The 14,052-nt window shown below is 35.3% G+C and overlaps 1 protein-coding gene across 1 annotated transcript in view; it reads left to right on the top strand.

Annotated features, from left to right (window-relative positions):
- Positions 1-14,052, top strand: part of atp9b (ATPase phospholipid transporting 9B) — a 320,223-nt gene that overhangs the window by 54,429 nt on the left and 251,742 nt on the right. The window contains exons 3-5 of the mRNA XM_028817197.2: positions 3,973-4,123; positions 11,208-11,321; positions 12,468-12,576. Of these exons, the coding sequence (XP_028673030.1) occupies positions 3,973-4,123; positions 11,208-11,321; positions 12,468-12,576 (374 nt within the window). The remainder of the gene's footprint in view (positions 1-3,972; positions 4,124-11,207; positions 11,322-12,467; positions 12,577-14,052) is intronic.

The following is a 14,052-nucleotide window of genomic DNA, read 5'->3' as shown; positions in this document are numbered from 1 at the left end:
CATTGAGCCTCTACACCCAGTCACTATTTGGGAGTGATGCACTGCTACAAGTACTTTATTGGGGGTGGGTGGGGTTCACATCAACGACGAGCTGGACTGGTCTAGTAACACAGAGCAACAATGGAGGAAAAGGGCAGAGCAGGCTCTGTTTTTCCTTAGGAGTCCACATTGCTTTAATGGGAATAGTGACATCCATCACGTGTTCTACAACTCTCAGATGACCAGTGAGATGTTTTGGGGCTTTAGTGTGCTGGGACTGTAACATCACTTCAAGAGAGGCCCACCAAATCAACAAGTAAATTGAAAAAGGCAGTCTCGGTTATGGGATACACTGTGCACTTTCTTGAGGTATAGTTAATTAATCAATAAATTTAATTAATTACAATTTTGTAGCCATTATCAGATGAGGTGGCTCGGGCATCTGATCAGGATGCCACCTGGACGCCTCCCTGGTGAGGTGTTCCGGGCACGTCTAACCGGGAGGAGGCCCCGGGGAAGACCCAGGACACGCTGTAGGGACTATGTCTCCCGGCTGGCTGGGAACGCCTCGGGATTCTCCCGGAAGAGCTAGAAGAAGTGGCCGGGGAGAGGGAAGTCTGGGCATCTCTGCTCAAGCTGCTGGCCACGTGACCTGATCTCAGATAAGCGGAAGAGAATGGATGGATGGATGGACAATTATGTAGCACTTTTCTAACCTACTCAAAGCACTTTACATAGACTGTGGGGATCGACGTCAACCACCACCAATGTGTAGCATCCACCTGGATGATGCGACAGCAGCCAGTCTTGTTCCTGTAAGCTCATCACACATTAGCTGTAAGGTAGTGAGGCGATGAGAAAGAGAGAGTCAATAAGGGATAGGAGAGTCAGAATGACCAGGCCATGGTGGGCAATTCAGCCACAATATTAGAAGACCCCGTACTCTTTTTTGAAAGATTCCCAGTAAACGTTCATTACCACAGGCAGTCATGGCCTCGGTTTTATGCCTCAGCTGAAGTTTTTACAGCACTGGGTTCCCCCTACAGACCACAGGGTAACCTTTCCCTGATTGGCTCACTGACCCCTCTTCCAAATGCAACCCAAGCTTTTCCTAGCAAGTACTGGCCTGTCCTATTAGTGGAGCATTGAATGAAGGCAAAACTATTAGCCATTATGAGCAATCATGCACATCCTTTCGCTGACACACTGTTTTTTGATTAGCCCACAGATTACTCTGCAAAATTGCCAAGAAATGCTAATGGAGCTCCATCATGCATACTGTAGTACAGTTTTGTAATGTCTCACTGTGAATTCTGTTTTATCTTTCCTCAAGTCAGAAGTAATTTTATTTTTTTAATTTTATTTTTATAATTCATTCATGTGGTTGAAGAGGGTCATTGTTTTTAATAATATTTTTGTATTTATTGAGCCACTGTAAAAGTGAAATTTATGCTTGGGGGGAATATGATCTGTCCGATCAGACAAATTTTAGCTTTCTTCATGTTCGTCCTTATTTAAAGAGTGTGTCAATGTAAGTGTTTTAGTTTTGCTTTGTGTTTTCTAGTCAGTCACAATAATAATGTAGATATTGATAGTGTGTGCTTTTATAAGTGGCAGCCTAGGCTGAAATCAAAACAGCAGTCTTAGGAATAGGAGTTCAGATTTACAAAGTGTAGCACTGTCTCACCCTATCAAAATATAGGCATATGGAAACGTCTGATTTCCAGGTGTCAGCAGTAATTGACGAGCTTTATTGTCTGAATTGGTTAAAAGTAGATTAAATTATTTGAGCACTTTTAAGTATGATCAGTCAAAATTAATTTTATCTGACAAGGAAGGAAGCAGAGGCTACTGAATCTGTGTTCTTAGACTCTTCATTATGAAAGATGAAAAATCTTCCAAGAACCACAGCTTGGAGATTATTATTGTAAGACTGTCCATTTTTACTTGATTCTATGTACTGTACCAAATGATTTTTTCCTCTTGTCAGAAGTAATTTTTTATAATTCATTCATGTGTTTGAAGAGGGTCATTGTTTTTAATAATATTTTTGTATTTATTGAGCCACTGTAAAAGTTAAATTTACGCTTTAGTATGATCTGTCTGATCAGACAAATTTTAGCATTCTTCATGTTAGCTCATTATTTAGAGAGTGTGTTAATGTAAGTGTTTTAGTTTTGCTTTGTGTTTTTTCTAGTCAGTCACTGTAATAATGTAGATATAGATAGTCTTTGTCAGTTCACAAATCATGAATTATTGAGTGCAGAGCTTTTAGCAAATAAAGAATCTCTTTCAATATTGTTAGATTCTAGAGAGAAAATATATGTGCTGCTTAAATAGATGTGTACACATATTGTAGATCAGGGGTTCTTAAAGTCGGTCCAGGGGCCCACTGTGGCTTCAGGTTTTTATTCCAACCAAATTCATAATCAGTGACAACACCTGAAAACACTCATCTCATTTAATTAGTTGGTATTTTTCTGTTCTTATTCTACATTCATAAAAGCACGGCAGCATGATTTTTACATTTATAAGAAACTTAGAAATATTTAAGTTTTTGCTATGGATTTAAATACTTAATTTTCTTTTCATTATATTTTGTCCTTTTCTCTGTGCAGTTTATTTACTCCCTTCATTGTGTCTTAATAACGACAATTAAAAACGAGCAGAGCAGAGGAAACAACACTGAGTCATGAAAGGCTGCAACTACTTTCGTGTCAGACCCACAAATTAGTAAATAATGGATTAATTAAACAATTAGAACACTTCGAAAAGTAGAATGAAAATCAAAATGAAAATAATCTTACAAAGAAAAAAAAAATACATTATTCTCATATAACTGCTTAGAACATTTTAATATTTTTTACTTAGTTTTCTAATTTCTATATTGTTCCCAAAACAGGGAATCTGGGAAATAACAGTTCACTTAATTAGCCCAGGAGTCCATTTAAAAACAGAGGCTGGTTGGCACAAAAACCTGCAGCCACAGGACCAAGTTTGAGAACCCCAGCTGTAGAATATTCAGAACTAAGTTGTCTGAACTGTCACTAAAGATAAGGCAGTTTGATTTTATAGCATGCGTAATGCTATATACGCCTTATTTTGGATACATTTAAAAACTTAATGTTTAATCAACCTAGTAAATAGACCTTGAATACTTTAGCAATACATACCATCTCATAAATTACAAAACGCTTATTTTAAGAATACAGAGAGCTGAAGAGTAACCTTAATGCATGGGACAATGCAAAATTCCATATGGAATGCAAGTTTTATCACAGACATCAAAACCTTCTCTGTACACATTCTTTACATTGGGTAAATTTCTTCTCAGTACATTTTTATATCACAAGAAACCAGCTTTCATGCCAGACAGTATTAAATGCAAAGGATGAGCTTGCATGCTTTTATAAGTGGCAGCCTAGCCTGAAATCAAAACAGCAGTCTTAGGAATAGGAGTTCAGATTTACAAAGTGAAACGTCTGATTTCCAGGTGTCAGCAGTAATTGACAAACCTTATGCTTTATTGTCTGAACTGGTTAAAAGTAAATTAAATTATTTGAGCAATTTTAAGTATGATCAGTCAAAATTAATTTTATCTGACAAGGAAGGAAGCAGAGGCTACTGATTCTGTGTTCTCAGACTCTTCGTTATGGAAGATGAAAAAGCTTCCAAGAACCACAGCTTGGAGATTATTATTGTAAGGCTGTTCATTTTTACTAGATTTTATGTACTGTACCAACTGATTTTTTTTTCCTGTATTTTCAGCTGTTTAAAAAGTAAATGGCAGGAAAACAACTGCAGACTTATTTGTTTGTTCTAGTGAATAAAGGTTATGAAAATGTAACTTTGGGATCAGAATATGCACAGAAACTAATATATGCAATTTCTTTCACTATGGTTGCAGCGACTAGACATTCCTCCTGCTTATTGTTAGCTACAGTCCACAGTAAAGTTTGTCTAAACCAACTCTCTTTCCCCCTCTCATAACAGTTGCTGCGACTGGCTGGCAAACACGTGTCGTAGGAAGAAAGAGCTGAAAGCACGGACAGTCTGGTTGGGTTGCCCTGAGAAATGTGAAGAGAAGTATCCAAGGAATGCAATTAAAAACCAGAAATATAATATCTTTACCTTTGTACCTGGGGTGAGTTGAGTCAACACTTCGTTATAATTGTAGATTTTATTTATGGGCAAAACTTATACAATATACAACCCATAATTAAGAAATAAAATGAGCCCTTTTCTGTTCTGAGTGGTTTGCAGATCCTACTGATATGTTTGTTCTTATACATCTTCCTTACATCCTTGTTTAGCTAATTGCTGTAGTAGTGGTCTCTTTATCACTTGCCTTAGTAGTTTTGGTTTAAACTTATAGGCTTATCGGAAAACTCTTCACTGTTCCAGTTCAGGGTTTAGAATAAAACCAATTACAAGATCATGTAGATTAGCTGGAAGATAGTTGTCAAAGTACCATTGAAGATGGAATGCTGTTGTTGCCTGCAGCATAAAAGCAGAATATATCAATTGTATTTGCAGCCTTTAGAGATTTAAAACGCCAAATGTTGAGGAAATGAGGACTAATGATATTGTTAATTTAAAAGAACAATATGTGGGAAGAGCTACTAGTGACCTTTTTTCTTTTTGTTAACCAAAATAAATGTGGTATTTAAAAAAAAATAAAATAAATATTCATGTGTTTGGGGCAGAAGTAACCAGACTGCTTGTGGTAGCCCGGTAGAAACTGTTCACTTACATGTTAAATAACATTGATATTAAAGCAAGGAGCAAAAACGGATTTGTCCTGATTTACTCTAATTGCTACAGAACTTCTGTAGGTTGTAACCTGTCTCTGAAGAAGGCCTTTTTGTAATATTCTGGTATTTACTTTTTTTCTAGTTTTTGCTAACCTGAACTTAAATTTAAACCTCTGGCGGTTTACCTTTTCATCATTTTGGGCTAATCATTACATTTCAACTGATTCAATATGAAGATAACCTGAGGTGTTCTAAAACTTTTGTCTGGTAGTGTAGTAGAAGACGACTTGTTTACAACAGCGTAGCTATTAGCTAAACAAACGGGCTTGATGGACTGAATGGTCTATTCTCGTTTAACAAATTTTTTAAATTTCTTTGTTACTGTCACCTGTATTAAATGAGTATCACACATACTTCCTAATTTAAACATAACTGTGATCACTTTTCCTTATGTCGGTAGTGATCCAACACTAAATATCTGTGTCAGGCTTGTTGGACAAAAATTTCTGATAGTCTAGTTATAACTGGGAAATTATTGAACTGCATCACTTTTTGCAAATATGGTGACAGGCACTTAAAATGCAGGTAGATTTACTGATTCTAATATTTAGTCGTATTGCTTGCAAATTTTAAATAAATTCTAAATAGTCATGCCCATCAGTAAAATAACATGAATGAAAGCTAAAGTTTATTTTATTTGACTAATTTGCTAATAGAGTGGAGCTGATCATGATGATTGTGTAATTTTTTAATACATCCTAACCCTAATAAAGTGGCACAATAGTCATCTGTACTGTGTTAAAGCTGTGAAGATGCGACTTTGATTCTTCTGTGAGTAATTTCAGGAAATGGATAGGTGGATAGACCAAATCCCAGCACAGTCATGGCAGTTCAAGTTTATTGTCTTACGTACATGATACAAAGAAATTATTACTTGCATGTCTCAGCAGAAGATAAAAAGACAATGAATACAACAACCTGCATTTTTTTCGGCCCCCTTTTATTTGTTCACATTTTGTTATGTTGCAAATTCAAACTGAAATAGGTGTTTGTTTTATTTTGTTCCATTCTTACACACACATTCAACTTAAAGTGGTTTGAAAATTCTGATCGTAGGCTTGCAACATTTTTTTTTTTTCCTTCTAAATGCATACGTGACAGCTTCTATGTATCCTGTGTGTTACAAGATTTAAAATTTTACTCAGGAACATCTACTTTCCTGGCTACTCAGAAACTACTCCAGTCCACTTTTGATGAGTTGAGTGGTATATCAGAAGAAATTTATAACCGTGGATGATGCATGTCAAAAATGAAATTCACCCATAATAGGTAGGTTCAAGGCTGCTTTATTTAGTCATGTTTACACAAGAAAACATGAAATTTGCCTTCTCCGTTGCATCTAATAACAATACAGAAAGAAATGAAACAAAACAAAACAGAGACAAGACAGGTTAAGGTAAGGCAGTTTGATCATGCATATTTACACAAAAATTGTTACAGGATACATATCAAACCTTAATCAATTACTCCGATATTTCTTATTAAAAAGTTGTAGTGCACTAGGAAGAAACAAGGTAAGCTACTATCTGAAATGTTTTTGAGGATACATAGATCTGGTACAATTGTTTATTTTTCTAGGGTTATTGAAAATCATTAATTAATTATTCATTAGCAACTTTTAATAATAAAAGTGAACCACCCACACACTTCTTGGAGCAGGTAATCCCCCTAATAATAAAAAACAGCAAATAAAAGACCATTGAGAAGTGATCAAGAATCCATTTGCCACTTTGACCAAACTACAGAGTTCTACGGCTGACATGGATTAGGCTTTCCAGGGGACGACCACCTCCTTTGCAGTTCACAAATGTATATGCTATTACAGAGTAACTGTTTATTGAAGGCTTTCCAGTTCTAAAGCCTGTGGCACTTGACCTAAATCAGGGACTTACAAAAATATTGACAAAACAATCTTCAGGTCATTCCTGGGCTTGGGTGGAAGCTCTGTGTCTTGATAACAACCCACTGCTAAGCAGTTTCTAGCAGCAGTCTTCAGGCAACGTGAAGGGAAGTCCTAGAGCAGGGTGTGTCACTTTGACTTGAGATTTGTGTTTGTGCAACTAATTTGGTGTTTGAAGCGCATCCTTCTTTTCATTATTACCAAAGTCTTGTTCTTTTTCTTAAGTTTCATATTTCTATCATCCTAGGAATTTTTTTTTTTTTCTTATTTATTGGCTGACGCATCTTTGTCTTTAAAGAATCTCTAAATTTAGTGTATAGAATCAACGAACGAACAAACTTTATTTGACCCATGGGGAGAGTATAGCTTTTATAGATGCTCAAGAAATATTGAAATAGAATAATAAACAACACAAAACAGTTTTTCAGTAGAAGTAAAAATTGGAATGGCTTCCCAACGATGTGAATATCCTTGAGTTAGCTGGTCAAGGCTCAGATATTTAATCATGTTGAAAATCCATGGAAGAAGAAAAGTGCAGTTCACATATGGCTGCAAATAAGAAAAGAAAACTGGATGAAAAAATTCCAAGCCTAAATGTTTTTATTCCCACAAAAAAAAACAAAGCTATACAAAAGAAATAGTTATAAAGCCATAAAGCTTGTTTAAACACCATTTTTTGTTACTCTTTTTGTCTTTTAAATGTGTGAATTGCCTTATTGGGTTCTTTTGAATATTTTGTAATTTAAATCTTTTTATTTTTTGTGTTATTATCTCATTTTTTCCCCTTTATTTGCTTAAAACTGTTTCACATGAAACATTATGGGCACTCTTAGTCTGTTTTTAATTTTCCGAATCATTCTGCCTTCATATTGACCATTGATTTTCTTCATTAGTTCAGTACCTGGCAAATGCATGTGATCTATTATTCCTCTTTATTAAAACGCACAAAAACTAATGGCTACATAATTAAGAGGCTGATCTTTTGTCAGTGCAATAAAATGCCAACCGTCTTTCAGACAGATAAATATTCTCATCTTTATTGAACCAAGCCACTGTTTTCTCCCTCGGTTTAAATTATTAAATGCACACAGATTGGTTAAGCAGTGAACATTCTCCTAAAGGTCACAAAGTTCATTAACTATACAGTGTCATTGATTGCCGGCCCTTAACATCTTTTCCTATGGAGTGGGTGCTGCACTCCTTATAATTAATATTACCATAGTGTTTGGCACCAACTCGCCAGGAAAGAAAACTTGTTGCCCTTTCCAGTAAAAATGGAATTGCTTTTCTCTTATTTTTTTTATTACTGAAGCAGAACACTATAACTAGAAATCCAAGATATATTTTTGTTCCAGATTTTCAAGCAAAACATTATGCTTGTCTAAGCTTTACACCCTCTGTAAATCTTCAGGGGTCGTTATTGATGTTCATGAAATATTGTCAGTTGTCCTAAAATAAAGGACAAAATGTACTATTCCCTTTTACACGGCACCATCTGCTATCATCATTCATAGAGGTGGATGCACTCAAGCTATTTTGTCAATAAATTGCCTGGCCAAAATTACAGCCAGTTCAGATTAAAAAGGCAGACTTTTGAAGCTATTTGGCTAAAATATTTGTACTCCAGAGAAACATATTTTGTGTATGCCAGATTTGTAAATCATATTTTAACGCCATACTATGAGAGATGCTTCTACATCCGGTGACAAATTGTATCAAATGTCTGTTTTTCTCTAGACCACATAGAATTATATCTATTCTGTCTGCTTTTATTTTGATTGTGTTTGCCTCCGAAATGTGTTAAGATGATTAAACATGTAATTTGTAGGTGAATGTAAATGCTGTTTTTTTTCCATATTTGATTGTTTTAAATATACTGACACTCCTTTATTGTTGAAGATAATGGAAATTTAGTGAACTTTTAGGACCTATTCTACTGTTGCGCATTTATAGATTCTGAAACTCTCCCGTATTCAGTTTTGATCACAGATATAAGTATAAGACTTAATATTGCTCGAGTATATCCAACTTCTTTTAATGGTATCCTGTTGCCACTTCAGATATTTGAAAATGTGGCAGGCTTTTTCATATGATTATCCACACATTGATCAACTTCGGCTGCCACCGTTTGGTGTTGGTACATTATTTCACTTCTTCATATACAGTGGCTCTTGTTAATGATCAAAAGGTAGCTAGTTTGTTTGTTTTGACTGATTTTTGAAACAAAATTTATGGTCATATCTGAATTATCACATAACAGGTCAACTGATAACTATGTTTACTTTTACATTGACTAATCTTATTGACTAATGAATTGCATATAGAAAATTTGCTGAATTCGGTGACGAAGAGAAAAGAATTAAATCTTGCATCAGTTGCACACCTCTGTCTTGGACAGCTGATGTGAATAAGTGTCCATAGAGTTTGCTCATGTAGTATATATAGCCCATCATGTTTCTGTCATATTCCAGTACTGTTATAGTCTATATTCTTTTTCTATTCATTTCCTACTTCTGCAAAAATCTCTAACTGCTAAACGGAACATAACTCTGTCCTTCATTTCATCTAACACACAAGGTCTTACCTAATTTTCAAAGCCTTATGCTTGCATTTATACATATATTGTATCACATCTGGCAAGCCCACCATCAGACAAGTAAAGCTAAGCATTCCTCTTCACCTGGTGTGTGTGGGCTCAAAGAGAAAGCTGTGATACCACTTTAGTGTGAGGGTAAGACCCGTAATTTAACAGCAGGTTGTACTTTTTCATGGATAAGTGCTTTGCTAGTCTCGAAGTGTATTGTATAGTAGAGCCTGTGCCAGTAGCTCCTTCCTGGATTGGTAAGAAAGCGTATTTCCTGACTGCAGTCTTCTTCAAAATTTTGACATGGCAAGCAACCTTTGACATGATAGCCAAAAACAACCAAGTGTTATTGAATACAAGCTCCCTAGGGCAAGGAAAAAACATTCCAGAATGATGATCAAATTTTGATCCTTCTGCCCAGCTTTAAACTAATTTTGCAGAGCAGACGTTTAACATGCAAACATTATAACCTGTAAACGGCATACAAGAATATACCTTGCAAGGTAAATCTTGGAAAGCGTTCTTCAATTGCACCTCAACTGTCAGCTGTCTGAAAGCCAGAAAGGTTTAACTGATGCAGTATGCAAACAACTTGAGACAAAACTGTAAACTGTTTTTTGGAAAATAATATTGAGCGAGCATAGGTGCTTGCTTGCACGAGTATGCTGTCTAGAAGAAGAGGTGAAGTTCTTCACATGAGCATTTGGCAACTACATATGTTCATGTGAAAAACTGCACCTCTTCTTCTAGACAGCATGCTCATGCAAGCAAGTACCTAATGCATTGCATTGTTTTGTTTTGGTCAGGTTTATGTCATTCAAATTCCTGTTTGACTCCTGGTAATGAAACCAGTTCAAGTTTGTAATATTTAAAAATATTGAGGTCGTTTGACTTGGCACCGTTAAGTTGCCAAGTTCAGCTGCAGATTCTCAAGTACTTTTAACAGGAGGTTTGACTCGCATCCAAACACACACACAATTCTCAGTGAGCTTTATTAATTTTGAGTTGGCTAATGTTTTAGATTTTTTACTAATGTGTTTTTTGTGTAATATTTATTTATGTATGTTTGTATTTATTTTCTAAAGACACTAATACATCTACAGTTTACTGTAATCTTTTTGCAGTACCCTAGTAAAAAGCCATGCATACTGTACATTGTTAATCACTTAATTTGTATTCTTACGTTGTACCCTTGGAAAAGTAACTCTTTTCATTCTGCCTCCTTCTCATTATTAGTAGATTAGTAACATTGGATCAGGTTGCTCTTATGGCCTACTTTAGTAACTTGAACAAGATCTACCTGGTAGAGTATTTTTTTTTTTAAGAATATATATAACTCTTAGTTAAAAGCTATGTCAAACTCTGCTAGAAATGCTTTTTTGTGTTTTTTCTTTTTTTTCTATATGTGGGTAACATTGGATATTTAAACACTTGTTAATTATTTTTTATTTCTTTTAATCTTTCAGTATAATAAGCTTTATATTTATTGAAAAATATTATTTTATGTATTTTATATTTATAATGAGCACAACTTTGCACTTGAGGTGAAGCTTCCAACATTCCCAAATGTAGTCAGATCAAGTTATGAAATTATTTAATATGCATGAAGCAGTTGTGTGTGTTAATCATTTCTGAATAAACAAATGTTGTCAATTTGGTCTATTGTCCCAATTTTCTTGATTTGAATCATGTGCCAAGTTGTTGTCCATGTTGAGGTTGCATGTTCTTGTCATGTAATTTTCTTCTATATTCCCGAAGACGCACAGATTAGGTCAGTTGGCCCGAGTGTGTGCATGGTGGACTGTGTGTGTCTTGTGGGTGAACATCAGTGGTCCTGAATTGGATTAAGCAGGTTTGAGAATACTGAATGTGTGCATGTTGGACATTTTATGGAATACTGTTGACTGTCAATTTGCATTTTGTCTCATAGGTGTTATACCAGCAGTTCAAATTTTTCTTGAACTTATATTTCCTGGTGGTTTCCTGTTCACAATTTGTTCCAGCACTGAAAATTGGCTACCTTTACACTTACTGGGCACCATTGGTAAAATTCCTTGGTCCTTATTCCCATTTCATTTTAATTTTAATTTTAATTTTTGTTAATGTGTTTGAAATCTTGCAGATTGCTTCTGTGTTTCTGCTTTCTTTGATTATTAACTGTAAAGAGTTGTTAGGTGCTTGTAAATCTTGGTCATTATGTGGAGGATTTGACTATTTGGAAGACAAGGCCAAAAGAATCTATTAATGCTTCTTTACCATTTGTGAAATAAATCATTATTCTGGTTTATTTAAATATTTTCAGAAGAGTTAAATTTTTAAAATTAATTACAAATTCTACGCATTAAGCCATGAATAAAATTTTAGCAAGCATAATTTCAGTTGCATTTTGTAAAAACTGCTGCTTAGCTTACAAGTAGCCATTGCCATGTTATAGGCAAAGCATTTTGTTTTAGTTGATCTTTTCTGACCAAGAATTATTTAATGCCTAATCGGACTGCTTAATTTTAATATTTTTTGTTTTTAAGTGCTGCAAACATTGTGTGTGTGTGTGTGTGTGTGTATAAATATATATATTGTTTCCATTATTATTTTTTGTCAAGTTTTCATTTACTCTTTTTAATTTTAGAGTGTTATATGTTGATTTTTAAAAGTTTAACACAATTTTATAAAAATGGAAAAAAGGTTGTCAGTGTATATACAACATTCATAAACCCTTTCAGCATCGGTGTAATATTTCCTCATATAATCACCATTATTAAACCCCTGAGATTTACAATTAGCATGTATCCTGCTGTTTAGAGTTGCTGAGTATGTAATTTTCCAACTCTTCATTTTGCCAAGTATTAATTAAGTTGAAGTTTTCTATTACATTTCATCTTTTTGATTCAAAAATTGGGGGTCCCTTGTTTAATTAGATGTAAAATTCTAATGTGTAACACAGGCTTTTTTGAGTAAAGGATAATAAACATGCAACCATTCTTTAAAGTTCAAAATGAGATTTGTTTTTCTTTTAGGTTCTCTTGTACAGACCAAACATTTTTTGAAAGAGATTATTAAAGTTCAAGTGTTAAATTATTAATGAATTTTGAACAGCAATTGCTCTGTATGTAGAGAATTAGTATGTAGTAAAGCTAACGGCAAATGAAGAAGTACAATTGCTTATTAAACAACTTTTTTGCTTTTTGGGCAGGGCTTCGTTCTTGCAGTCACAATGGTGCGGGAGGCTGTGGATGAGTACCGACGGTATACAAGAGATAAAGAAATGAACTCCCAGATGTACAGCAAGCTCACTGTTCGAGGTTGACAAATTTACTTATTTTTATTTTAGTTGAATTTAGAACAAAGTGGTTATTGTCTGCCTTAACTTATGATGGGTCACCATGGAAAAAAATCTTTTACTCCTTTCTTGATTGGTTTAAACTAGACTGCAGCTTGGTGACACTTTACATTTAGTTTATTAACATTCCAATCTGTTACTATGCTACATGTAACGTCAGCTAAATTATGGTATAGCTGCTGTTTATGATAAATTGTTACAGCTGTCATTTCTTTTGAATAGACTAGTTTTCATTTCTGCACAGTTAATAAACAGTTTTTTAGTATGTACGGTCTTGATTTTTTTCCTTTATTGCAGTCTTATGACATAAAGAGTGAAGTTTATTTATTCTGCCCAACAACACGATTGCAGCACTATGTACAATATGCAGTTCCATAGTATTGAAGCATTTTGGGACTAATGAAGTTTGCAGCAACTGTGTTTCACTAGAACCAAATGTAGAATGTGTTGTATTTTAGAATCTAAATGGAGTTTTAGAGTAGATATTTATTGAATTACATACACCCCTGTGGGATACAGTATTTAGAACTAGACAGTTAGAGCAAATTACAGTCACTGTTTGGTCAGGCAGCCAAGCTGCACTTTTTTCTGTCATTTTTTCACATGAATTGCATTATGGAAATCAAAAGAAAAAAAATGAGTGGAAATAAGGCTATGGGGGCAGTAAGAATGCTCACATAATTCTCGACTGATCGGTGGCAGCACATTGTTCCATATTAGCACTAAATGAACACCAGTTCCGTAGTCAGCTGGATGACTCCCATTATGCTGCGCTTCACAGCAACTGTTTGTCCATGAAACACCCACTCCATGGTGTAGTAGTACTCATTACTCCAAGCAATCTGCATTTGGAAAGGAAAAGTTGTTCTTTCTGATTGGTCAGAAACCGATCAGTTTCATTAGCAGCCATAAGAACTATGCAACCAAGTACAGTGGAACCTCGGGTCATGACCGTAATTCGTTCCAAAACTCTGGTCGCAACCCGATTTGGTCGGGACCTGAAGTAATTTCCCCAATAGGATTGTATGTAAATACAATTAATCCATTCCGGACCGTACGAGCTGTATGTAAATATATATATTTTTAAAGATTTTTAAGCACAAACATAGTTAATTACAGTGGAACCTCAGTTCACGAACGTCTCGGTACACGTACAAATCGGTTTACGACCAAAAAGTTCGCCAAACTTTTGCCTCGGTTCACGACCACACACTCAGTATACGAATAAGCCAGTTTCCTTTTCGGTTTGCACGTGTTCAGTCTCTCCCTGTGCATTTTCCTGTGCAGCGTGCAAGAGAGAGAGAGCGTGACACACACAGGCAGCGCGAGAGAGAGAGAGAGAGATGCACACACACAGGCAGCGCAAGAGAGAGAGACGCACACACACAGGCAGCGCAAGAGAGAGAGACGCACACACACAGGCAGCGCAAGAGAGAGA

This window comes from Erpetoichthys calabaricus, chromosome 13, assembly GCF_900747795.2.
Source record: "Erpetoichthys calabaricus chromosome 13, fErpCal1.3, whole genome shotgun sequence".
Taxonomy (NCBI): Eukaryota; Metazoa; Chordata; class Cladistia; order Polypteriformes; family Polypteridae; genus Erpetoichthys; species Erpetoichthys calabaricus.
This window is presented reverse-complemented; position numbering and strand designations above follow the sequence as displayed.